We start from the raw sequence: 27,849 nt of genomic DNA on the forward strand, positions 1-27,849 counted from the left end.
CCCTCCGAGATAAAAAGGTTTCTTAAGGACACATTCCGAAAAAGGAATGTTGTAATAGAAATCTTTTTTCCGGAGCTACCTGATTTTATACATTCCGCTAGACTGATGGTAAAACGGCCCCACGTTTTTAATTTCAATTCCTCCCAACGTCACCGTTTAAAGAAGTGGTCGCAAAAAGCTAAGAATGAACTGCTATCAAAAAATTGAGTGGTGGTCACTCCTCCTTATAGCTGTAATGAGTTTTTCCATTTGTAGCTTGAATATTAACGGAGGATGTAGCTCTGTCCGTAAAGTTCAAGTAAGGGATTTTTTATTACAGAAGAAAGTTGACATTGCCCTCTTACAAGAGACCCATGCCAACGACTACTGTGTCGCAGAGTGGTGTAGGCTCTTCCCCGGCCTGTCCTTCTTTAGTAACGGTGACTCCCGCAAAGGCGGTGTCGCAATAATTCTTAGCCCCTCCTTTTCGCCTTCATCGCTTAAATTCGACGAAATACACAAGGGATCCCTAGCATCCCTAGAATTCCACTACTGTGGAAAATTCTATACTATTTTTAATATCTATGCCCCAAGTACGCCTGTAGCTCGGCGAGTTTTTTTTAATGACCTTGGGACACACCTAACGTCCCTCGACAGCCAAAACGCCCTAAAAAACCAAGACAATCATGTTTGTATTGGTGGAGATTTTAACTGCACCCTTCAACCCCAACTAGACAGGAACAGTGCAGAGCCCCATCCTGCCTCCACAATCCCTCTCACCAAATTTTTAAAACAAATGAATTTGACAGATATATGGCTGGTACAGCACCCATCAATCAGGCAATACACATGGTGTCGATGCATTCAGGGTAATATTGTACTTGCTCGCTTGGACAAGTTTTATATTAATCCTCCACTTGAACGCCTCGTTCTGTCATCCAAAATTTGCCCATCAGGATTCTCGGACCACAGCGCAACATTTCTCAAAATTTCTGCCCCCTGCCCGAAACACAAGAGTGCTTTTTGGAAATTTAATAACAACTTACTTGATGATAGTACCTTTAAGGACATTTTTCCGGAAATTTGGAATATTCTGGTTGCCTCCCAAGGGAATTTCTCAAACCTCAGACAATGGTGGGATAATGCCAAAACGCACATCAGACTATTCTGCCAACAATATCGTGCGTATGGTGTTCAAGAGGAAAGAAAAACCACAACCTTACTTGAAGATGAAATCCTGGAATTACAGGAACAGCTTCAGGGAACCGCAAGTGTGAGCTACCAGGGAATGAGGCAACAAATCCATGGAAAAACGGCCTTACTGAATTCCATATCCGAAAGGCGAGCACAAAATGCTTTATTGCGCCTGAAGATGAGGTACATACACGACCTTGATGCTCCAACCAAATTCTTCTTCAGCCTTAAAAGGGGGGCCTCTTCGTCAATGATTACACGCTTGCTCCATGATGGGGAACTCCTTAATGAAGATGGCAGAATCAGGGAATGTGCCCGGAAACATTTTAAACAACGGTTTATGCGGCATGACATTAACCAGGATGCAATATCGGAACTTGTTTCTAACCTTCCAACATTGGCGGAGGATCAGAAGCAGCAGTTGGAGGATCCTCTTAGGTTACCTGAGCTCACCGCTGCCTTGAAGGCCTTGGAACCTGATAAAGCCCCTGGACTGGATGGGCTGACAAGTGAATTTTTCCAGTTTTTTTGGGACACCATTAGACCTCACCTACTGCGGGTATTGAATGAATGTTTAGAGGATGGACAACTGCCGTGGAGTTGCCGGAGAGCAGTCACCACCTTAATTCCTAAGAAAGCGGACACTCAACTTATAGAGAACTGGCGTCCTATTTCTGTTTTATGTACGGATTATAAAATTTTAGCCAAAGCCTTGTCTAATCGAATGAAACCTTTTATGAATGTACTAATAGGAGAACATCAATCCTTTTGTATTCCTGGACGTACTATTTTTAATAATATCTTTCTTATCCGTGATACCATTCGGTTTTGTAACAATTTTAATATGAATGTTGGTCTGTTTTTTATTGACCAAGGAAAAGCCTTTGACTGTATTGACCACATGTACCTTTTTAGAGTTTTAGAGAATTTTGGGTTTGGACCTATTTTTATCTCGTACGTTAAACTTTTGTATTGTAATATATCCAGTGTTCTTAAAATTAATCAAGTATTGTGTAGCCCCATTGCTGTACAACGGGGAGTACGGCAAGGTTGCCCGCTATCTGGACTTTTATACTCTCTTGCCATCGAACCTCTTCTGCTCCAATTACGTACGCACATTTCTGGCTTCACTGGATCAATTCTTACCACACCGCTAAAAGTCTCTGCCTATGCAGATGATGTCTGTATTTATATAAAAAATAGTGCTGACGTCACTGCGGTGGCTCAAGCACTAAAAACATATTGTCAGGCTTGTTCAGGCCAGGTAAACTGGAAGAAGAGTGAAGCCCTTTGGATAGGACCTGGAGATTGCCCGCCAATTGTCCTACCAGGAGGAGTGAACTGGCAGAAAAGTGGCATTAAATACCTCGGTATTTTCCTCGGAGACAACACCTTTGAGCAGCAGAACTGGGTGGGATTACCAGACAAGGTAATGGCAAAACTGGCCCGCTGGAAAGGACTTCTTTTTCAACTTTCATACCGCGGAAGAACTCTCGTCATTAACAATCTTGTCGCCTCTATGCTATGGCATAAGATGATATGCCTACAACCGCCCGGGAGCCTTCTTATTACACTGCAAAAGAGCATCGTCGACTTTTTCTGGAGCGGGAAACACTGGCTCCAACCCCCCGTGGCATACTTACCACTCACTGAAGGTGGCCAAGGTCTTATTGATATCCGCAGCCGGATTATGGTCTTCCGGCTTCATATCGTGCGCCAACTTGTATATGGAGATGAAGCCCTACTCTGGAGGCCTCTGGCTAACTGCATATTACAGCTTACATGCAAGCTGGGTTACGACCGAGAACTTTTTTTGATGAACCCTCATCAAATCGATTCATCCTTGCTGCCCACCTTTTACCAAGGGGTGATGAACGCCTGGCAAGCCCTGTCCTTTTCCTGTGAAATGGCAACATACAACATGGAAATGTTGATGAATGAGCCCCTATGCTACAACCCCTTCCTGGAAAACAGCTTGAATAATAGGGGACTCGTTCAACGCTTTGTTGATGCCAAGCTGCTGCGAGTGAAAGACCTCATGACAGAGTCTGGGAGCTGCCGGCTGAGTGCTGCCGCTGTGGCACAAAAAACCGGAATAAAATCTGTCAGGATCATCTCTCGGTTTCTTCAAGGGATATCCACAACGTATCGTAATACCTGCGAGGAACTTGGCCCTTCCCCCGAGGAAACAGCGGGTGACTTCCCCAAACTCCTAGTCTTCAGCCCGCCACTTAATCTGTCCCCTGGCCTGAACAGCCCTGATGATACTGCATTATCCCTTCCCGCCTTTCCAAAGAAAACTTTGTACAACGCGTACGTTAAAATTTTATACGCAAAAACATTCTCTGAGCACCCGAGGCTTCGATGGCGGGATGTTTTACCCCCAATACCCCCCAATTGCCGCAATTGGCGAAGTTTTTATCTCTTGCCTACTCCAAAGTATGTTGGAGATATTCAATGGAAACTTGTACACTGGATTTTACCTTATAATGTTTTACTGAACCGGTTTTCTACTGCTAACTCTAATCTATGCCCTTTCTGTGCATCCATTGAAACCCTACCGCATATATACCTTGAGTGTGAACGATTGCAACCTCTTTTTACATTCCTTCAGGAACGCTTTGTGAAGCTTGGTTCCCTCTTCAATCACAATGTTTTTATTTATGGTGTTTTAGGACCGTCTTCCCTTAGGAATGTGGTTTTAATGAATTTTTTAATTGGCCAGGCCAAGTTTGCAATTTATAAATCCAGGAAGAAAAAAATGGGAAACGCTTCTGACTCGGCATATGATGTACTGCTCACCTTTAAGGCTCTTGTAAATGCAAGACTAAAGCTAGAATACCGGTTTTTTAAAATGAACAAGAATTTAACATGTTTTAAAGAAAAGTGGGTTTTTAATGATGTCATATGCACACTTGATGATGATGATTTGATAATAACTTTTCCGTGAGACCATTTTTATTGTGTTTTGTTTCTTTATGACTGAACATAACTGATTTTCTGTACTCTTGTAATAAAAGGAAGAAACAGTCAGTCTCTCTCTCTCTCTCTCTCTCTCTCTCTCTCTCTGTGTGTCTGCAGGTCTGAATGAAAACCAATATCGATTTAGGCAATGGATACGAACATGCTATCAATGCGGTATAACTGTAGACCACTAGTACAGTGGAACTGTAGTATAGCTGTACTACAACTGTAAATAAAAGCAGTATAACTGTTCTATGCAGACATAGTCACAAGTGTTCAAAGTCACAACCTCTGGCTGAGGAACTTTACTGTGCATTGTGCAAGTGAACCTATGTGCAGAAATGCGTTTACCATGATTGTCGATTTTCCAGCAGACTTTCCATGTTTTAGCAGCAACTGCCGTGTCACTCTCCTTTGGGACACAATCTACGCGTGGTCGAGATGAGAAGTAAAATAAGCAATCAATTCTTTGCAGGTGGAAAAACAAATAAATTGAGGGTTACGTAATTGAAGGAATTTAGGGGATTAGTGCAACAAGAAGACATAAAAAACCAGATCAAAATCTCACGAGTTACCATTGAATTTGATACCCTTTGTAAGGGGAAGTGTGCCTGTATGCAGTTTTGACCTTAAGGGGTTTTCACCAACACAAGTCAACGTGAAATACAAAGCTTCTCCTAAAATATCGACTAAGCAACACTATATACTTTGATGAAATGTCTCTTTTGCAATTCCAGATACATTATTAGTAATGTCAGAGGGAATCGAACGATCAATAGAATGATGGATCCAATCATTGAAGTCGTTAACAAACTGAATTAGAAAGATATATCTTTAAACTACCAAAGACAACAACACTGAAGGGGGACTGTGAACGAGGTTAGACACAGATACTTGTCTTCAGGCTTCATCACCAACGCTCAAGGGGGAGTGTGAGATAGGTTAGACATGGATCTTTGTCTTCCGGTTTCATCACCAAGACTCAAGGGAGAGTGTGAGATAGGTTAGACATGGATCTTTGTCTTCCAGCTTCACCACCAAGACTCAGGGGGAGTGTGAGATAGGCTAGACATGGATCTTTGTCTTCCGGTTTCATCACCAAGACTCAAGGGAGAGTGTGAGATAGGTTAGACATAGATCTTTATCTTCCAGCTTCATCACCAATAGTGGGGTGCCTGGACACTCAGTCATTTCAAATTTATGCAAAAGTTTCGTTTTCAGTACCAATTTGAATGTAAGGGCCTATAGAACAATTTTGGTTTGAGTTGGTTGTCTGTTTGAGTTTGGTTTGAGTTTGGTTTGGTTGTCAAGCACTCATATAAAAAAAAAATCTTTTTTTTTTTTTTTACTCATATATGTTTGGACACAAAACATTTTGTCAAGTTTATATACTCATATAAACTTTTTTTTGTCACGAATCTGCCCCATACCCACCTGTGTTGTCATCCGAAGGGTCCCTCAACTCTTGTACCAAGTCAGATTTGTTGGTACACATCGTGGAAGCCAGTATGAGTAGCGCCATTTCTGTCGACGAGGAGCAAGTTGCGCCAGATGTTTACGACATCATTGTTATTGCCAGTGGAGTACTGATACACTCACTTCCTGGTACAACTGTCCAAGGAAACACCTTTGATTCATATTTCGACAAGGTATTCTGCCCAAGAGTTCGCCACGACTTGAAAAGATCGACAAGAGTAGACATTGTCTGGTACCAGCATCGTGCAATGACAATCAAAGGATGCACAAGGGAAAAACGAGGAATAGGCACCCGACAACGCGTATCTGGTACTGCCAAAATCCCAGGAAATTGGCAGAAGTTTCTGGTGAGCGTTGATAACAAGAAGGAACTGTTCTCATTCCTGTCAAAAAAGATAACAGAACGACAGTTCCAAGATGACAAGGATGTCCACATCACTGCAGGTGATCAAGTCCACCATGTCGGAAACAGTCCACCAATGGATCAATGCAACCATGAGGAAGCTGACACTCGTGTCCTAGTACATCTATTCCACGCCCTCCAAACATCGTCACTTGGGATGGTTCATACTGGAGACACAGATGTTGTCGTAATCCTTCTGAGTAATTTCCATCACATCAAGGCTCTGAATCCGGCCGCAGAAATCTGGATCTCCTTCAAAGCAGGAAAGACAACCAGAATGATCTCCCTGAACACTATCGCCACAAACCTGGGCACGACAACGTGCAAAGCCATGGCCCTCTTCCACGCATTCACTGGATCAGACAGCACGTCTTCCTTCAAGTTTAAGGGTAAGCGATACTGCTGCAAGCCGATGCACGAAGTGCCATACCTCATGGAGGAATTTGCAACTATCGTCGACACTCCATTCCAAACATCGCCAAGGCTGAAAGAAGTGGCAACGAACTTTGTCTGTAGGCTGTACTTCAATGAGTCAAACGAGGACAATGACGTTGACCTCGTCCGAATGAGGGTGTTCTCACAAAAGACTAGGGACGTGGAGAGAATTCCCCCAACGAGTGATGCTTTGGATCAACATCTCAAAAGGAGTGTCTTCCAAGCGAGCATCTGGACAACAGCCCAAAGGTCCATGATGCCTGTCAACAACCCCACTAATCATGGGTGGAAGGGAGAGGACGGCAAGCTGCTTCCCATTTGGACCTCGCTGCCCCTCGCCAAGGATGTATTCCACCTGGATGTGAAGTGCACTTGCACAAGTACCTGCGCTCTGTACAAGTGCATGAGGGCAAAGTTGAAGTGCACACGTTTGTGCAAGTGCAAATGCGAGAAGTAGCTGGACCAGAACAATTTCCAATACTGACATGTATATATGGTCGATTTGTTAACCACTTTCTTATTAAAACTATTGTTCAAGGAGTTATTCAAGCAATTGTCTAAGCAGTTACTCACCACCATATTGTAGCACAGTTAAAAGATAACTAAAAATGTCAATATATCATTGGGTCCGAGTATAATTAAATTGTCCGGTTTATTTTTTTTAAACATGTTTCAGTTTACCGGGCCTATGACCCTTGATCCTTTTTTGTGGATATGCGCCGATACCAGCAAAATTATTGCTTCTATGGGCAATATGCTTGAAATACAAGTTGCTACTCCTGATCCTGAATTCATACATACCTCATATGTTCAGATAGGATCATCCAATCAAAAGTTATAATAGTTTCCATATTTCGCATAGGCCGGTGGGGGGGTCGGGAACCCCCCACGTCCCCAGAAGCCCCATTTTTTATCTGAGTGCTTTACACTCGAACCAAAATTGTTCTATAGGCCCTTACCTTAAAATTGGTACTGAAAACGAAACTTTTGCATCAATTTGAAATGAAAAGAAAAAATTACCCATGCACGGCCCCCCACTACAAGGCTCAATGGAGAGTGTAGACTAGGTTAGATACAGATCGTTGTTTTTCGGCTTCATCAACACTCAATGGGGAGTGTGAGGTAGGTTAGAATTGGATCTTTCTCTTTTGGTGTCATCACCAAGACTTAAGGGGGAGTGTGGGCTCGGTGAGACATGGATCTTTGTTTTCCGGCTTCATCACCAAGACTCATGGGGTAGTGTGAGATAGGTTAGACATGGAGCTTTGTCTTCAGGCTTCATCATCAAGACTCAAAGTGTGGGCTAGGTTAGACATGGATCCATCTTCGGGCTTCATCACAACGACTCGAGGGGGAGTGTGAGATAGGTTCACATGGATCCATCATCAGGCTTCATCACCAAGACTCAAAGGGGAGTGTGGGCTAGGTTAGACATGGATCTTTGTCTTCAGTCTTCATCAACAAGACTCAAAGGGGAGTGTGGGCTAGGTTAGACATGGATCCATCTTTGGGCTTCATCACCAAGACTCAAAGGGGAGTGTGGGCTAGGTTAGACATGGATCCATCTTCGGGCTTCATCACCAAGACTCAAGGGGGAGTGTGAGCTAGGTTAGACGCGGATCCATCGTCGGGCTTCGTCACCAAGACTCAAGGGGGAGTGTGAGCTAGGTTAGACATGGATCCATCTTCGGGCTTCATCACCAAGACTCAAGGGGGAGTGTGAGCTAGGTTAGACATGGATCCATCTTCGGGCTTCATCCTTTATGCGGATCCATCTTCGGGCTTCATCACCAAGACTCAAGGGGGAGTGTGAGATAGGTTCACATGGATCCATCATCAGGCTTCATCACCAAGACTCAAAGGGGAGTGTGAGATAGGTTAGACATGGATCTTTGTCTTCCGGTTTCATCACCAAGACTCAAGGGGAAGTGTGAGATAGGTTAGACATGGATCCATCTTCGGGCTTCATCACCAAGACTCAAGGGGGAGTGTGAGCTACGTTAGATGCGGATCCATCTTCGGGCTTCATCACCAAGACTCAAGGGGAGTGTGAGCTAGGTTAGACGCGGATCCATCTTCGGGCTTCATCAGCAAGACTCAATCAGCCCAAAATGCAAAGCTTTTTGGCGAACTGTACCTCATTTGCCACCACATGTCATGAAGCGCAGCCTATTTGCATAACCTGGTAAGTCATCACCAACATGGTAATTTCATTCTATTTGGATTGACCAATTACAAACAGAGACCAGATATCGGTATTCCACTATTCATCAACACATATAAAAACCAAGCCGGTAAACAGATACAAAGTAGTATAACATTCACAATGCTTAAAATGACATCAATTTGAAATTTCTAATATTCTGAAAAACATCCCAAACTGTAATAAACACAGGAATCAAACAAGAACATGTACACTAAAGCAAACAGCCGCACCTCACGAGCAAAATAATTATCTGATAATTGAATCCTCTGATGTGTAATTCTTTGCCAATCCAGCTATAGTTGGTGCACCCTGTTTGGATGTAACTTAATCTCATTTCTCCATGTTCAGGCAGACGCGCGTGAGCATGACTTCCTTCTCGCCTCAAAAGGATTTGCATTGCTGTCTACTCTTCCTCCATTTTGGCCTCAGTTGGGAGTCATATTCATGCTTTTTCTTCAAGAAACGCCAACAAAACAAAACAAACTGCTTCACAGCATCACATCTGAAGCAGAACGCATACGTATTTGTTCTTAGTTGATTGGATGCAGAATCTAAAATGTTCTGCTGTATTTGTAACAGCAAAAAAACGTTGTAATCGAGTTTACTTTTGCTCCAATGCTGAAGAGTCCCATCATAATACCACTCGTTATAATGAATGACATTTCTTCTTGACTAATGTAAATTTAATGAAGTAGATTTCAACAAGGTATAAGCAATATTATTAAAAGGAGACGTGTGTGTGTGTGTGTGTGTGTGTGTGTGTGTGTGTGTGTGTGTGTGTGTGTGTGTGTGTGTGTGTGTGTGTGTGTCTGTGATGTAAGTCTTGAGTCCACTTTTTGGAGGACTCGGACTTGCACTCGACTCCTCAGGACTCGGACTCTGAATGCCAAGACCTGGACTCAGCCTTATTCCTGCTTCACTCCGGCAAAATTTAGTGTACAGTAAAACTTTTAATGTATAGTAGAAATAAACAGTGTACAGTAAAACTTTTAGTGTACGGCATCAAGAACGTGCACAAGTGGGTAAACAGGCCTAATTGGTTTTGTGCCAAAATGCTCTTACCATGTAAACACCACGTAATGTGTTATATATTCATCAAGCCGGTGATTATAAAGGATCAACAGACAGAATTAAACAATCCTGCAGAGGAAAATGAAAAGAACTGAAGGACGTTCCAGATTTTCAGAAATAACGAGAACGTCTTACGTTCATGTAATGGCGCGTGATCCAAAACACATTGTGTTTTCAAAGAACACTTTTAACGATTCGTGGAATCACAATCGATATAAATATTCTCCATAGGTGATTCTGTCTGTCTGTGAGTCTGTCCGTGGGTGTGGCCTCCTTCGTTGAGGGAGTAGCTCCACCCATTCTGGAAGGTACTTCAAAAACAAATCGCCACCATTTTGTTTCCTCGCATAGCTTTGAGGCCTCTTTTGTTAGGCCCGCGGTATCTTGCTCTCTCTCTCTCACAGTTTGATTTCAACTCTAATTCGATATCTCATTTTATTTTTCACAGTCGCTAACATGGTTTTAGACTCGGTTTCAAAAAACGGGAAGGAAATTCAATTAAAGTTACCATTTATGGAACAAAATGCATTTTCAAAGGCTTGTAACATAAAGTCCATTGAGACTCTCTCACGGCTTTATCTCGACTCTAATTCACCATCTGATTTCATTTTTATCGATGGATTTAGACTTGGTTTCAACAATAATTGAGAAAATTCATGCACAGATGGGAAATTGCTCAGACATTTTAGAAATTTGTGGAACAATACATCATACACCGCCTAAAATAACACAGACGGGAAAATGCCGAGATATATTTAAAATTTCCTGCAGACTTTTCCATTTGATGACAGTCATCATGATGAAATGTTTAATTTAGACGTAGTCACAATATAAAACAACAGAGCGGAGCTTTGTGTGGGGAGAGGAGCGGAGCTTCGTTCACGTATCACCACAGACGGGAAAATGCCGAGATATATGAAAAATTCTCAGCTGAATATATTTAAAAATTCCCGTGAACTCTCCCCCGTGAGTGACCCACTCTCCCCTCTGTTTGTGCCCCACTCTCCCCATTGTATGACCCACTCTCCCCCATGTGTGACCCACTCTCCCCCGTGTGTGACCCACTCTCCCCCGTGTGTGACCCACTCTCCCCCGTGTGTGACCCACTCTCCCCCGTGTGTGACCCACTCTTCCCCATGTGTGACCCACTCTCCCCCATGTGTGACCCAATCTCCCCCGTGTGTGACCCACTCTCCCCCATGTGTGACCCACTCTTCCCCGTGTGTGACTCACTCTTCCCCGTGTGTGACCCACTCTCCCCCGTGTGTGGCCCACTCTCCCCCGTGTGTGCCTCACTCTCCCCATTGTGTGACCCACTCTCCCCCGTGTGTGACCCACTCTCCCCCGCATGTGACCCACTCTCTCTCACGTGTGTGACCCACTCTCCCCCATGTGTGACCCACTCTCCCCCGTGTGTGACCCACTCTCCCCCGTGTGTGTGACCCACACTGTGACAGCCTTTTTACTAATTTGAACGCATACACTGAATGTCTTAACTTTAAACACTATGAATGCTTTAGGTTTAAGTGCTACACAAAAATAAGGTACATTTTCCATATAGTAATTAGAATTATATTTTGGAGTGTAAAAAGAAACTGGTAACGGGTCATCTATTTATACACTGCCTTAAGCAATCTTTCTTAAACGATGTTGAAAAAAATGTTCAATAAACATAATAACATACTTTATATTGTTTTACTTGTAAGCATAAAAAGATGAACATTTGGAGATTAATATCAACAAGTTAGGTGTTAATAAATTACGTGTTTTGAAAAACCAATTAATTCTTCGCAGCCCACAAAATGCAGTAAACCTCGATCACAGTCAAAATCACAGTTGAGCTATGTTTGTGTGATGTTGTTTTGGACTTTCATAACTTTCACATGTGACAATAAATGCTAATTTTTACCACCATATTTTCTGGCAAAGATTCGTATGTTATCAGAATCTTTGCAGTTTGAAATAAATGAGCAAACTACAGCAAGAGGGCATAATCTGAAATAAAATCTTGATACAAGTAAGAAACTACACTGTTAGATAAACACATAAACATTTACATAATAGATAAACACAAATAAATTCACTTTTTTGTTACTTTCCAATACATGTGCAGCACAGAACTTGGACTCGAACATGGACTCGGATTGCCAAGTACTCGGACCCAAGACTACTGGACTCGGACTTTCACCCGGAACAGGTGGACTCAACTACAACACTGGTATGTGTATGTGTGTATGTTTGTGTTTATGTGTGTATGTGTGTGTATGTGTATGTATATGTGTATGTATATGTGTATGTATATGTGTATGTGTATGTACACTACATGACCAAAAGTATGTGGACACCAGAACATCACACATCGCATTCCAAAATCATGGGCATTAATATGGAGTTGGTCCCCCTCCCCCCTCCCTTTGCTGCTATAACAGCCTCCACTCTTCCGGGAAGGCTTTCCACTAGATGTTGGAACATTTCTACAGGGATTTGCTTCCATTCAGCCAGAAGAGCATTCGTGAGGTCGGGCACTGATGTTGGGCGATTAGGCCTGGCTCGCAGTCGGCGTTCCAATTCATCCAAAAGGTGTTTCATGGGGTTGAGGTCAGGGCTATGTGCAGGCCAGTCAAGTTCTTTTACACCGATCTCGACAAACCATTTCTGTATGGACCTCGCATTGTGCACGGGGGCATTGTCATGCTGAAACAGGAAAAGGCCTTCCCCAAACTGTTGCCACAAAGTTGGAAGCACACAATTGTCTAGAATGTCTTTGTTTGCTGTAGCGTTAAGATTTCCCTTCACTGGAACTAAAAGGCCTAGCCCGAACCATGAAAAACAGCTCCAGCCCATTATTCCTCCTCCACCAAACTTTACAGTTGGCACTATGCATTCGGGCAAGTAGCGTTCTCCTGGCATCTGCCAAACCCAGATTCGTCCGTTGGACTGCCAGGTGGTGAAGTGTGACTCGTCACTCCAGAGAACGCATTTCCACTGCTCCAGAGTCCAATGGCGGCGAGCTTTACACCACTCCAGCCGATTGCTGGCAATGCGCATGGTGATCTTCAGCTCGTGTGCGGCTGCTCAGCCATGGAAACCCATTTCATGAAGTTCCCGACGAACAGTTATTGTGCTGATGTTGCTTCCAGAGGCAGTTTGGAACTCGGTAGTGAATGTTGCAACCGAGGACACACGGTTTTTACGCGCTACGAACTTCAGCATTCGGTGGTCCCGTTCTGTGAGTTTGTGTGGCTTACCACTTCGCGGCTAAGCTGTTGTTGCTTCGAGACGTTTCCACTTCACAATAACAGCACTTACAGTTGACCGGAGCAGCTCTAGCAGGGCAGAAATTTGAAGAACTGACTTGATGGAAAAGTGGCATCCTATGATGGTGCCATGTTGAAAGTGGCTGAGCTCTTCAGTGCAGCCCATTCTCCTGCCAATGTTTGTCTATGGGGATTGCATGGCTGTGTGCTTGATTTTATATACCTGTCAGCAATTGGTGTGGCTTAAATAGCCGAATCCACTAATTAGAAGGGTAGTCTGGCCACTCTGCCATAAAGCCCAGATCGGTGGAGTGTTGCAGTGATGGTTGTCCTTCTGGAAGTTTCTCCCATCTCCACATAGGATCTCTGGAGCTCAGCCAGAGTGACCATCGGGTTCCTGGTCACCTCTCTTACCAAGGCCCTTCTCCCCCGATTGCTCAGTTTGGCCGGGCGGCCAGCTCGAGGAAGAGTCCTGGTTGTTCCAAACTTCTTCCATTTAAAAATTATGGAGGCCACTGTGCTCTTGGGAACCTTCAATGCAGCAGAATTTTTTTTTTGTAGGCTTCCCCAGATCTGGGCCTCGAAACAATCCTGTCTCTGAGCTCTGCAGGCAGTTCCTTCCACCTCAAGGCTTGGTTCTTGCTCTGATATGCATTGTCAGCTGTGAGACCTTATATAGACAGGTGTGTGCCTTTCCAAATCATGTCCAATCAATTGAATTTACCACAGGTGGACTCCAATCAAGGTGTAGAAACATCTCAAAGATGATCAAGAGAAATGGGAGGCACCTGAGCTAAATTTCAAGTGTCATAGCAAAGGGTATGAATACTTATGTAAATGTGATATTTCAGTTTTTTCTATTTAATAAATTTGCAAAACTTTCTAAAATCCTGTTTTCTCTTTGTCATTATGGGGTATTGAGTGTAGAATGATGAGGGAAAAAATGAATTTAAACGATTTGCAGCATAAGGCTGCAACATAACAAAATGTGAAAAAAGTGAAGGGGTCTGAATACTTTCTGAATGCACTGCAGTGTATGTGTGTATGTATGTGTGTGTGTATGTATATGTGTATGTGTGTATATGTTTGTGAGTGTATGTATGCTTGTGTATTTGTGTGTTTGTGTGTGTGTTTGTGTGTATGTATGTTCAGGTGTGTGTCGTTGGTAATCTCCATTTGTGGGTTTCAGGAGGTGGAACGGAGTCCTCCCAGGAGCCAAAGTCTCCACCTCTCCTTCGGTAAGGGATCACGGTTCATGGACCAAGCTGTTCAACGTTTTCAGTTGTGTGTGTGTGTGTGTGTGTGTGTGTGTGTGTGTGTGTGTGTGTGTGTGTGTCATGCTTCATTCTATAGGGTTCCTGCTGCCATAGAGTAATAGAAAATCGTACCATTGAAAAGGTAATAATCGATTTACTTGGTTGGAAAACTAATAATCGATTTACTTGGTTGGAAAACTAATAATCGCTTTACTTGAAACAAACATTCGTCTCCATTAAATCATAAAGATTCCTGGTTTAAAAGCCAGCGTTTCCATGATTGAGGAGAAGTGGGACCTTGAGCTCCATGTAGCAGTTCCAACGGTAACATTATTATTCTACAACATCAGGACCCCATTGGAAGGACACACAAGGATCACATAAAATTATATATACAGTAGTAATACTTCTCGAAGCAATATAAAAGTACACGGGACAGAAAGAACACACAGACAATAACCACAGCCATGCCAACAGCAACTAAGGGTTATAAAAGATCATTTTTTGTGTGTTTTACTTCATTTTACATCCTCATTGAGGTTCACAGATAAACATGCAATAGGTTTGTGTAGTAAAACATGCTGTCCTTTGATTAAATCAGACAGCAAAGCGACGGAAGGCACAGCTAGTAAACACGAACACGTAGGCAAAATGTTTCACTTAAAAATGATCAAAATCTCAAATGAAATCAAATGTTCTTCTATTATGGCCATTACATTAAGTGCTACCACCTGCAGGTCAACATCGACAAGGTGAAATGTATAAATGATAATTGGGAGGAACAGTTTTAAATCGAGGTGGTATGTAACACTTAGTGAACATTACAGGTGGTGCAGGAGCCATTTTAGGGGTGTACAGGGATGAGGAGGAGGGCCTGAGCCCCAGTATAACAAATAACAAGACAATTGAACATATCCGTTCGTTATAGGAAGCCTCGACTCATATGATTACTTTGTATAATTTATTTCATGTCTTTCACTCAGAAATTCCACCAAAACAAAGGCATGATGTAAGACTTTTTTCCATTTTAAAAATTCCCAAAGCTGGGAATTGGTGTTGTGTTGAAAAAAGTTTAGATCCCATGTTAGAAAAAAAAGGATGATTTTTTTTTCAACAATGTTTTATGCTTTAACTGGGCACCTGGTGAGAAGAGAAGGGTTGGATGACCAAGAGAGACCTGGTGACATACCGTCGAGAAGGAAATTAAAGGAATGAAGGTCACCTGGAATAAAATCGGAACATGGCCCAAGACCGACAAAAGTGATGAAAGTTCATAAGAAGCTCAATATGCCAGGCAGTATGATTTGATAATACGTGACATTGTCAGTTATCCATGAATTCTGTAAAAAGAGACAAATTTCACTATTTAAAATTTGTTGGTTTAATTTTTAGTTTTTTTGGGGGGGTTTTTATACCTCCACCCCAAAACCTCACCCCTCCCCATTCCATCTTCCTTTTAGTCCCTACCCCACCAACCACTATTTAAGTAATTTGTTACATCTGATACATGTTGCAATAAAAAGATTATCTTGTGGAAGGAAATATGTTGCACTGAATGTTTATGGGTCACCAACATACCACATACATTGGAGGAAGACAAATATTAAATTGCAGAAAGAAGGGGAAGGAGAGAAGTCTGAAGATAGAAACGGAAATAAGGTTGCAAGGAAATAGTTGCAATAAAACGGCAGGAAAAGATCTTTAGGACATCAAGTGGAGGAAAGTGGTTCAAAAATTCTCCCATTTTTTTCAGACATAATATTATAGAGATGGTTTCTCAACCAAAATAAAATGATCTGTGACCTTATTGCAATAATTGTATTAAAGCTATTGTTATGTTTGTGGGGGTAGTGATATGTAGAGTCACATAGATTTGTGTAGGTATCATGCTCCCGCTGTCGGGTAAGAACCATCACCTGTAATAAGCTCTGTTGAGCCGAATGTCGGATTAAGTTGTATATTCGTCCCTGTCACGAGGGGGTGGGGCATGTTAACTAGATTAGGGCATAAGGGTAAATTATCCCTTGTAAGTCTTGCCCTATGTGATTTATCCTTTGTCCTTTATGGCACCGCACCATAGACACTAGGAATACATCGCCATTAGTACACTAATTAATTATTACCAGCAATAAAACCCAACCGGAAGCCAGGCATCAAGCACCAGGGTTAACAATCCCGCCTGGCAAGCACAAATAGCTCAAGCAGGCCGAAGACACGCCCTGGAGACTCGTGATTGGCCAGGGCGGAGCAAGAAGCGACTCACTATTGGGCGGGAGTTGACCAATGGGAAGGACGGAGTAAGGAAGGACTCATGATTGGCCAGGGGCCGGGCAAGAAGCTTCCCATGGATTGATGGAAGGAAGGCCGAGAAGAAAGCAGAGGACCGATTGGCGAAGACCAAGGAGGATGTCAGAGACGAGCAAGAAGTGGCACGCTGATTGGTGGAGAAGCTCTGCTGACATCAGGACCCCATGTTAAAAGCACTCCCTGGCCGACATTTTCTCTCTCTTCTTCTTGCCATGCGCCCTTACTCGCTTGCCCTCATCGATTGCCTTCGCTTTCGCCTTCCTCTCTTGTTCCTTTGTCCTCCTCCCTCGCGCTTTCGTGCTTGGACCGACCGTGTCGAGGATGCCACTGGGAAACAAGGAGAGGCAACGGAAACTGCGGTTCTCCGAGCGGACGACGCGTGGACAGGCGCGGCTTGCCGCTGCAGCGTGACGAGGCCTGCTGCTAGCGCTGCGGCGCCAACGGGCGCAATGAGGCCTGGTTCCCACCAACGCGTGCGTTTTGCATGCGTACGCCGGCCGGACCCATTCAAAGACCCTGGCGAGACCCTGACGAAGCCCACAAGCTGATCAGAGCTAAGTGCACACACACACACGGTTATTTTTTATTTATCTTCCCTTCGTCTGTGTTATAAGTGGGAGCCCTCCATGTAGGAACATTATTTATTATCATCGCGCTTTTCTTGTCCTGGCATCCGTTGTAATGAATCTTTTCATTATTTTCTCTGTACATTTCTAAATCAGTGTTTGTGTGAGTTATTTTCTTTGCAGGCTTTGGAACTGCCGACGATCGTGAAGGTAAGCTCTTCAGCCTACTCCCCTCCTCTTTCTTTCTCCGCGCATATACATAAAATCCGCTATTTGAACTGAACACCTTTGGAGTTAAAGCTGGCTTTGGCTATCTGTGATTTCCCCGGTATTAACCAAGGGGAGTCACGTGACAAATGGTAGTCAGGAGTGGGATTTGAACCCTCTGAAACACAATGGTGTCAAGAGTGCAGGATTGGAAACAAAAAAATTTCATAGTACCGAGGCGATAAAAATTTTTAATCGTCGATTGGTGTCGAGAAGGGCGCAAACAGTGCGTCGCTAAATTAAAATTTTGTTTGAAGTAAAATAAATGCACGTGCGGGAGAACTACTTCCTCACATGGAGGGATGGAGGGAGTGAGTGATATGGAAGAACGGGTAGGGGATGCCGAAGGCTCTGGAAGTGGGCCGGGGATAGAGGGATATGAGAATAGTGGTGAAACCTCCCCCGTCCCGAGTATTAGTCCACCCCCCTCCCCAATGGGGGAGCGGGGAACAAATGTAACGGCGGCGATACCCGACCAAGTCTGGGTCTAATTATTTAAGGACATGTTAAAGGGAGAAATGAAGGGATTGAATGACAAAATGAATGCGAAGAATAACAAAATAGATACCCAAAGGAATGAATTAAGGGGAGATATGAAGGGAATGAGTGACAAAATTAGGGGAATGGAAGAGCGATTGGAGCACAAAATTAATGCCCAAACTGACGAAATTGACAGATGGACGAGTGAATTGAAGGAAGAGCAAAAGAGTGGTGCCAATGGGGCACAGGAGAAGCCATGGGTGGCAGAATTTGAAGCAAAACGGGGGGAGGTGACAGTGACAGTGGAAGAAAGGGTGTGAGACCCAAGCTGATGTGCTTTGGGCACAGGAGTGGAGGGAATTTGATTACGGCAGATTTGGAAGTAAATGGGGAGTGTTTGACGGAGAAAGGCCTGGAAGGCTATTGGGGCCGAGTGGATGTCACAATGCACCAACAGGGGGCAGAATTCGAATTTTTGCAGCACCAGGGCGGTGGTGCGGAGCAACAGGGGGTAGAGATATTGGGGGTCCGTGTAACTGTAATGGAACCGGACCAGGTGTGTATAAATGAAGGCCTGTTGGGGCCAGAACTGAATGGGGATGGGGATGTAAATGATTTGATTCATTGGCTGGAGACCTGGGACAATACAATCAAGGGGGAGGTTGCTCAGGTCCAAGGGAGCCTGGAGGATGAGGTGAGTTGGTCCCATCGAACCTCCCCAGGATGAGATGCAAGTGACCGAGGGGACCCTCACCATGAACAGCAATTTGGTACGGGAGGCTCCAAAATTGCATACCCAGCAGGGGGAGTGTTTTGGCTCTGAGCTGTATTCGGACATTGAAGAGTCGGGCAATGGAGCCTCAGAAGAACTGGCCCCATAGGAAATAAGGAACAGCTGCAGGGAGGGACAGAACAACCCGAGGAAGGGGTTGTCACCTGCAGCTGCAGAGATTGGACATGTGAGGTCAAAATTTTAAAAAGAAAATCTAAACTAAAATTGCAATGGGAATTGGATTTGGAGCAGCCATGGTGGGAGATGGTCCCTGGGCTGCGGAATTTTGACCAGGAGAGGTCATTGGGGTCGGCCTCGGGGAAAACTTGCCTCTTTCCAAATTTAGTGATGCCAGCCAGCTGGGGGAGTGGGCTGGGAGGATTTGGACGTGGGGTCCGACCATGGGTGTCATGGTATGACCTGGGCCCCACGGGGGGTCTGGTGGAGTGTGGCATCCTTTGTCCATCAGGGCACAGACCGAGCAGGTGTCTCAGGCCAGCAGGGTCACCGGAACCTGATGGGGGCTAAGACCACCGGAAGTCCGGGGTGGTTTCTCAGGTACCTCGGATGGTGGATGCCGACGATCGTGAAGGTAAGCTTTCGCCTTCCTTTCTCTTGATCCTTTGTCCTTCTCCCTCGCTCTTTCGTGCTTGGACCAACCGTGTCGAGGACGCCACTGGGAAACAAGGAGCGGCAACGGGAACTGCGGTTCTCCGAGCGGACGACGCATGGACGGGCGCGGCTTGCTGCTGCAGCGTGACGAGGCCTGGTGCTAGCGCTGCGGCGCGAACGGGCGCACCGAGGCCTAGTTCCCGACAACGCGTGTGTTTCGTGCGCGCACGCCAGCCGGACCCATTCGCAGACCCTGGTGAGACCCTGACGAAGCCCACGAGCTGATCTGAGCTAAGTGCACACACACACACACACACACACACACACACGGTTATTATTTATTTATCTTCCCTTCGTCTGTGTTATAAGCCTGGTGTGGGAGCGCTCCATATAGCAACATTATTTATTATCGTCGCGCTTTTCTTGTCCCGGCATCCGTTATAATAAATCTTTTTATTATTTTCTCTGTAGGCCTACATTTCTAAATCCGTGTTTATGTGAGTTATTTTCTTTGTAGGCTTTGGAACTGCCGGCAATCGTGAAGGTAAGCTCTTCAGCCTACTGAAGTTGGATGGAGGTCATTTTTCAAGCCTGTCTGTTTGTCTGTCTGTCTATGTTTGTTTGTTTGTTTGTTTGTTTGTTTGTTTGTTTGTGAACAAGATATCTCATAAGGTTTTGGATGGATTCGGATGAAATTTGGTAGATAGTTTGGGTGTGTGGCAAGGACTAAGTGATTCAGTTTTGGTGAAGATTTGAATCCGGATCCGGATCAGAGAATTTTGAAGTGATTGTTTACCGTTGAGAGACAGGCCAAAAAATGGTACATAACACGATATCTCAAAAAGTTATGGACGGATTTGGACGAAACTTGGTAGAGAAGTTGGGTGTTTGACAAGGACGAATCGATTCGATTTTGGTGAAGATTTGAATATGGATTCGGATACGAGACTTATTTAATTTTTAAGTGATTCTTCACCATTGAGAGACCGGGCAAAAAGAGATAGATAAAATAAGCACGATACTTTAAAAAAAAGAATAATAAAGCACGATACTTAAAAATAATAAAGCACGATACTTAAAAATAATAAAGCACGATACTTAAAAAAAAAGTTTTGGACAAGGTATGACTAAACTTGGTGGACAAGATGGTTAGGTGACAAGAACAAGCTGATTAGATTTTGCCTCAGGTCCGAATCCAGATCCGGCCTATCAGTGGCATACAAAACGTTAACTGTTCAGCCTGGTGGAGGTGTGCTCTCTACTGAGTGCTATTCTAGTTTAACCACTGAATGACAATAGGCAAGGCTGATAAGATGGTGCAGTGGTGGCTAAAAGGTGGAGCGCTTACCTTTCAGCTGTGTGTAGTCTGGGTTTGATCCAATATCGGTTATTTGCAGGCAGCTTGATGCGTCACAAAGTGTGCTGCAGGCAGCTTGATGCGTCACAAAGTGTGCCGTCTATTGAATATATGAATATGAATATGAATATGAATGATCGTTTTAAGGACATTTTCCCCGCTAGAGCGGGGGTTAGCCTTGCGGGCCCCATGACAATCGTGGTTCTCTGTTTGAGACAACGTTTTTATGGCCGGATGCCCTTCCAGACGCCAACCCTTGGTCGCCTCTTACGATGCGCAGGGATACAGTGTACCTATTCTAAATCGGGGTACACACCATGGTCATTCATCCCAGCAAGCTGGTGCTCAATTTGTCGACCTCGGAAGGATGACAGGCTGAGTCAACCCCCCTGGCGTTAATTCAGCGATCGACCGGGATTCGAACCCAGGACCCTAGGATCCCAAACCAGCACCCTAACCGCTCCATCCAATAGATTAGACGTCTATTGGATGGAGGATAAACTGGGTGTCCCGTCTGCTATCATTAGGCTGAATGTTAGGGATTCCATGGGGTCTTTTGCGAAAGGTGGGCGAATAATCGCTGGAACCCTGAACAAGCTTCAATCTCCTGCTCAAATCACATTCGTCGTAAACAAAACCTGAACCACAAGAAAATTGGAATAATTGCGACTGTTGAAGAATTGCAAGTACATTTGATGGAGTCGGGTTGTGAGGGAATTCAAAGGTGGAAAAGGTTACGCTTTCACCCTTGTCTGTTTGTCTGTGTACAGGATATCTCAAAAGGTTATGGATGGATTTGGGAAAACATTGGTGGACGGGTTGGGTTTGTGACAGGGACGAATTGATTAGATTTTGGTGAAGATCTGGATCCGGATCCAGAAACTAAATTTTTAAAGTGATTCTTCACCATTGAGATATTGGGCCAAAAACTATACACAGCAGGATATATCAAAAAATTATGGACGGATTGAGACGAACCTTGGTGGACGAGTTGGGTAGGTGACAATAAAAAGCTGATTAGATGTTGATTAAGGTATGGACCAATATCTGGCCTATCAGTGGATGGAAAACTTCAACTGTTCAGCCTGGCAGAAGTATGCGCTCTACGGAGTGCCATTCCAGTTTAATTTGTGACGTGAAAATCATTAAGTGTAAGGCTGAAAGTAGGTTTCTCAGGTTAAAGAAAAAGAGAAGAACAGATATGTGGGCCAACCGCATCTAATCTTAAGTATGTATTGTAAGGATTTGACAAAGGAGCATAAACCTACTGTGGTGTAATTGTGGATATATAAAGCCTGCAAAAGTCTATACCGGTAAGAGCTGGTAAGAAGAAAATCTTTACACACCTCCATAAGGTAAGGAAATTAAGGAATTGAAAAATTCGAGATTAAACAGGTCATTGGTAAATGAAGGAGCCCTAGCATAAGTCTGGGTAATTACATTTCAAACACGCAGCAATTTCTGGCATAAAGCTGCCATGGATAGATCTGGTTCACCCAGATGAAGAGGAGGAAGATGAAGAAGAAGGGGAGGAAAAAGAAAAAAATCTGTTTGAAATTGTAAATTAATATGGTGTTTTATCTTTCAGCATGTTAACAGACAAGAGATGTGAACATTTTCTTTCCTCGAGTGCTAAAACTAAAGCAGTAAAGCTTGTGATGTAAGTTGTATCTAAGAGCTAAGCAGGTACATGCACAATATGCAGACATGACATTTGTTTGGGACACCGTTGTATTCTTGTATGAACGAAGCCGCTTCATCCCCATTGGAAGGATATGGAACTCCAGAGTCACGAACAAGTGTCATTGAAAAATGCATAACCGAATGGGATAAAATTACAAATTTGGCCCGCTGGCTGCATCATTACTTCAGGCCAATATACGTTTTGTAATGTTCAGCATAAGGTCAGATATGGAAATGTTATTCCAGCAAGCTTCTCCATGGTCGACTAAGCCTTAATGGCACACTCCTTATCTTTCAAATTCGTTTTCAAAACAAAAAGCAAAAAATTACATGAATGAGCACCATTGCCAAGGAGCATACCTTGCTTGGAGCAAATGTGAAAAAAAATGCACAGTCAGGTAGATTTACTGTTCGTATGCATGTTATGTAATATTTACAAGCTCTTCACAAGCCTTTGTGATTTGTACAATTGTTTTAATTAATAAATGAATAATATGCAATTCTGGTGAAGATAATTTTTCATCAATAATATATGCAATCTGAGGTTATATACAGTCGTGGCCAAAAACCATTTCTTCCAGAAAATTGTTGAAATTAAAAAATATTTTGGTATCCACATATGTATTTCTTTGGTTTGCAGTGGAACAAAACAAAAAAAGCTGAAAAAGTTACGAAATCTTAGCTTATTCCACACAGAAATCCTAAAATGGCCTGGACAATATTATTGGCACCTTTTCATTCGATTTGAATCAGGTGATTCTCCTTTACTTTGGAATTGAACTCACATGTGGTGAGTTGCAGGTGCCTGCAAAATAAAATAAAAATCACTCATTCAACCAGTTTGAACAGAGAAAAGGAGTCATTCTGCTGTTTTGTGTCAATGTGTGTTCCGCAATGAGCATGGAGAAAAGAAAGAAAACCAGAGAATTGTCTGTGGAGGTCAGATACAAGATTGTAACAAAGAATGGACAATCTCAAGGCTACAAGTCCATCTCCAGAGACATTGATATTCCTGTGCCCACCGTACGCAATGTTATCAGGACGTTTAAGGCCCATTGCACTGCAGCCAACCTCCTTGGACGTGGCCACAAGAAAAAACTTGAGCGAAGGATTGTTCGAATGGTGGAGAAAGAACCTCGATCAACTGCCAAACAGATTCAAGTGGATCTTCAGACACAAGGTAGGACAGTTTCAACTCGCACCATCCGTCGCCAACTCAATGAAAGGGTGTTCTATGGTAGGAGACCCAGGAGGACCCCACTGGTGAGAAAGAGACATAAGAACGCCTGACTGGATTTTGTCAAAACATACCTGTACAAGCCAAAATCCTTCTGGGAGAATGTCCTCTTGACCGATGAGACCAAAATAGAGCTTTTTGGTAAAGCACATCATCTCCATGTTTACAGAAAACAAAATGAAGCCTTCAAAGAAAAGAATACCTTCCCTACAGCCAAACATGAAGGAGGTTCAGTGATGTTTTGGGGTCGCCATGCTGCTTCTTGAATGTGTGCTTGGCATCATGAAATCAGGAGATTACCACGCCATTTTGGAGCGCAATGTTCAACCCAGTGTCAGATAGCTGGATCTCCGTCAAAGGTCATGGGTTTTGCAGCAGGACAATGACCCCAAACACACTTCAAAAAGCACCCAGGAATGGTTAAAGACAAAACGCTGGACTGTTTTGAAGTGGCCAGCAATGAGTCCAGATCTAAATCCCATCGAACACCTGTGGGGAGATATGAGAACATCAGTTGGGAGAAGGAACCCTTCAAATCTGGGAGACCTGGAGCAGTTTGCACAAGAGGAGTGGGCAAAACTGCCAGTAGAGAGGTGTACGAAGCTCATTCATGGCTATAGGAAGCGCTTGACTGCAGTTATTTTATCCAAAGGTTGTGCTACAAAATATTAAGTCCATGGTGTCAATAATTTTGTCAATGCCATTTATTTTTGTTTTTTTATTTAAAAGGATACATTAAGTTCTGAATCAAAAACAAAGGTCACAGAGTTTGGTGATGTTAAAGGGTCACAGGCTCGATGCAGTTATTGCATGCATTTGATATGGGACCAAATATTAACTATTATACAACGTTAACTTAAGTTAACGTGTTCCAATTTTTTGGGTTTTTTTGAATACAAGATCGAGGCTCGTGTAAGAGCTAACAAACGTAGTATTGGAACTTGTTCCAATACATACGCTTATCTGAAATGGGGGACTGAAGATAAAAAGTGCTATTGTTCTACAATGGTAAAATATATATACTTGGAAATACCAAAAAATAAAAACTGACATTCTGTACTCTTGCCTCATATTCATCTTTTGACCTCAAGTCCAAATTTATTGAGTATATAGCAATAATAACAAATTTGACCTTTCTGTTCCAATACTTATGGAGGGCACTGTGTGTGTGTGTGTGTGTGTGTGTATATATTTATATATATATATATATATATATATATATATATTGTTGCGGTTTTGAGAACCCACACTTGTGTAAATATGACATCATTCTTGTAAATATGACATCATTAAAGGGTTAAAGGTTGCACCCCATAGTTAGGCCACAAGCAACACGTATGCCACCATAGGACTTCAGTTCTTTCATTAGTATGTGTATAGGTAAGGCCGTGTTTCCAATAGTTGAATCTGCATTGTGTCAATCAAATAAGAAGTAGGCCCATTCTGTTCATTTTGCATAGCCTCCCTCTCCAAGTGATGCCATTCCGCGCCCTCCAGTCTGCCCTATGGCTCTCCCAATTTGTTACGCGCCTTTGTTAGCAGCATTCGCTGCCTTGAGCTGGAGCTCGCTCAAATGCCGCCATAAGCCACGAGGTTAGGCCCGAGAAAGGGGGCGGAACGCCAGGAAGAAGGTGTGGCCACGTCAACTCACTATCAGGGCGTGGCCGGTAAGCGATGCCCAGCCAACCAGGGCTGAGGTAGGATCGCCGACAGGCGTGGCTTTGGGGTTCGCGGAGTGATCGCTTGGTGAGTTATAAAAGCGCACGCAAAGCCCTTTTACAGGACTGCGCGTAGGACTGTCGTGATTGCAAGAACACTTACTGCGTGAGAGAGCTCGCCTTCACTTACTTACTGAGAGAACGCGCGTTGCATTGAAAGGACTCGTGCGGTGGCGCTGATGAAAGGAGGACCTTATCAAAGGAGTAATTTGGAGAGTGGGCGTTTGGCGCCTTTGTATAGTCCACATATTACGTACACAGCGTACCAGCTTCCCCCCGTTATATAACTTGTCCGGTCACGTTCCACTACACGTGCAGAGCTGCTGCCATTTTCCATCTGCTGCATGGTACGAGTCGGGGACCGGACGAGGTGGACGCCATCACCGGACCCTCTACCTGACCACCCACCATCTACAATCCCCGTGTGAGTGTGTACGTTTGTCCTGGGTATTAAGAATAAGACTGTCTAAGACTGCCCTGTGTTCTGCTTCTTCCTCTAACTATCCTGTACATTCTTTCGTTTCCTCTTCTCCTTCTTGTACATTGTGAATAAATTGCCCTGTTCTTTCTTGGTTTCCTCTTATCCGATTGCATCCGTCTTTTCTCTCATGGGGTAAACGTGGCATGATCGGAACTGCCATAATCGGGTTTAGTCACTTTGTTAACGGCACGGATCGCGGATTGCTATCCTCTCGGCATTTTCCATCATATCCATGGTTCGAGCGGGAGTTATCTCCTTGCTTTATGGCTGGTGGTAGTACTCTAGGTAATTGGACTAAGACTCGACCAACAACCCTACTTACCACCGGCCGGAAGGAACGTTATAACTTCAAAGGACTCGGGTCGGCCAGATAAAAAGACAAGGGGATTAACCCCCCCTTGATAAGGGGAGCGCCGACGACCGAGATCCATAACAATTGGTGTCAGGAGTGGGATTTGGGACCTGAACCAAATTTTCTTGTCTGTGGAAAAATTTGGTCAAAATTACGAGTGGCCGAAATTTTTATTAAAACATCTAAATTTTGAATCCTGCCATGGATAGCCAAGGCGATGGGATGCCGGTGGGGTAGATGAGGAGGAATTAGGGTTAACCCAGGACCCCTGGGAAGAAGTGGGACAATTGGAAGAGATGGAGGAGGAAATTAATGAGGATGCAGCAGTCGGGGTTGCAGGCGCACAAAATGGCGGCGCCTCGCACATGGCGGCGAGAGCCGAGCCCGCGGTACCAGCCGGTTGGGACCTGTATTTACTCGTAAAGCAACTACGAGCATCTATAGAAATGCAGAGGGACAAATCAAGGGCAGAAATGAGAGAATTGGGGGACAAATCCACCCGGGAAATAAAAGGGTTAGAATTAACCCAGGACCCCAGGGAGGAAGAGGGACAGTTGGCAATGGAGGAAGCCGATGAGGGCACAGCAGTGGAGGTAGCAGAGGAACAAAATGGCGGCGCCTCGCACATGGCCCCGGCAGCCGCGCCCGCAGCGCCAATAGATACGGGCCTTTTTATGATGCAACTCCGGGCGTATATGGGAGAAGAATTAGGTAAATTGACAGAAAAATTGGATGCCCGGAGTGACAAATCAAAGAGGGAAATAATTGATGCCCAAAAGAATGACATAAATAAATTGGAAAACCAAATTGGGGAATTGAGGAATGATGTGGGAAACCAAATTGAGGAATTGGAAAATGAGGTTGGAAATCAAATTGAAGGGTTTGGAAACAGAATGGGTGACCGCATACAAAAATTTGGGGAAAACATAGACCGCAGGTCAAGCGGGAAAGGTACAAGGGTATGTGACGGGGTAGCGCGACTTGAGAAGCGCGGGGAAAGTGAGGCTGAGCAAGGCATGGTTACGTGGACCAGGGTAGAAATCACGACCCGGGGTATGGGAAAGCCGACGACCGCAGAATTAGAAAATTTGATTTTATTAGCGCCAGCGGTCGTCGAGCTGAATAAAGAAAATAAAATCGAAGAAATAGTGGAAATTGGGTTTGAAGAGACGGCAGAAAAATGAGGAGGAATTAGGGTTAACCCAGGACCCCCGGGAAGAAGTGGGACAATTGGAAGAGATGGAGGAGGAAATTAATGAGGATTAAACAGCGGGAGGAAAAGATGGAATATGTGCAAAGTCCATGTTCGCATCATGGTGCCGTGCTTGTTAACCCCAATGAAAGTTTTCAGGTGGTGGAGGAGCGAAGAAGAGGAAGCACCAAGGTGAGTCGGGCTGTATATGGCGCGAAAGGATTTTTCGCGCGCTTGGGATCGCGACGTCACCCGGGCATTCGTGGAAGGTCCTTTGTGCGCTGTGTGAGAGTGAATGGCGCGCGTGTAAGAAAAAAATGTGCACCGAAGTGCGGGTGTGTAACAACAGAGTGTGAAAGTGAGGATGAGTGCACAACAGAGTGTGAAAGTGAGGGTGAGTGCACAACAGAGTGTGAAAGTGAGGGTGAGTGCACAACAGAGTATGAAAGTGAGGGTGAGTGCACAACAGTGTGGGAAAGTGAGGGTGAGTTGGAAACAGGGTGTGGAAGTGAGAGTGAGTGTGACACAGAGTGTGAGATGGAAGGAGAGAGTGTGCGAGAATGCACACCAGAGTTGGTTGTAGA

At 44.1% G+C, this 27,849-nt stretch overlaps 1 protein-coding gene across 1 annotated transcript in view; it reads right to left on the minus strand.

The window, feature by feature from the left end:
- Positions 1–27,849, minus strand: part of LOC137435747 (copine-4-like) — a 354,102-nt gene that overhangs the window by 292,197 nt on the left and 34,056 nt on the right. The window contains exon 4 of the mRNA XM_078785105.1: positions 4,489–4,563. Coding sequence (XP_078641231.1) covers positions 4,489–4,563 — 75 coding nt within the window. The remainder of the gene's footprint in view (positions 1–4,488; positions 4,564–27,849) is intronic.

This window comes from Myxine glutinosa, chromosome 9 (assembly GCF_964187855.1).
Source record: "Myxine glutinosa chromosome 9, kmMyxGlut1.1, whole genome shotgun sequence".
In the NCBI taxonomy this organism is placed as follows: domain Eukaryota; kingdom Metazoa; phylum Chordata; class Myxini; order Myxiniformes; family Myxinidae; genus Myxine; species Myxine glutinosa.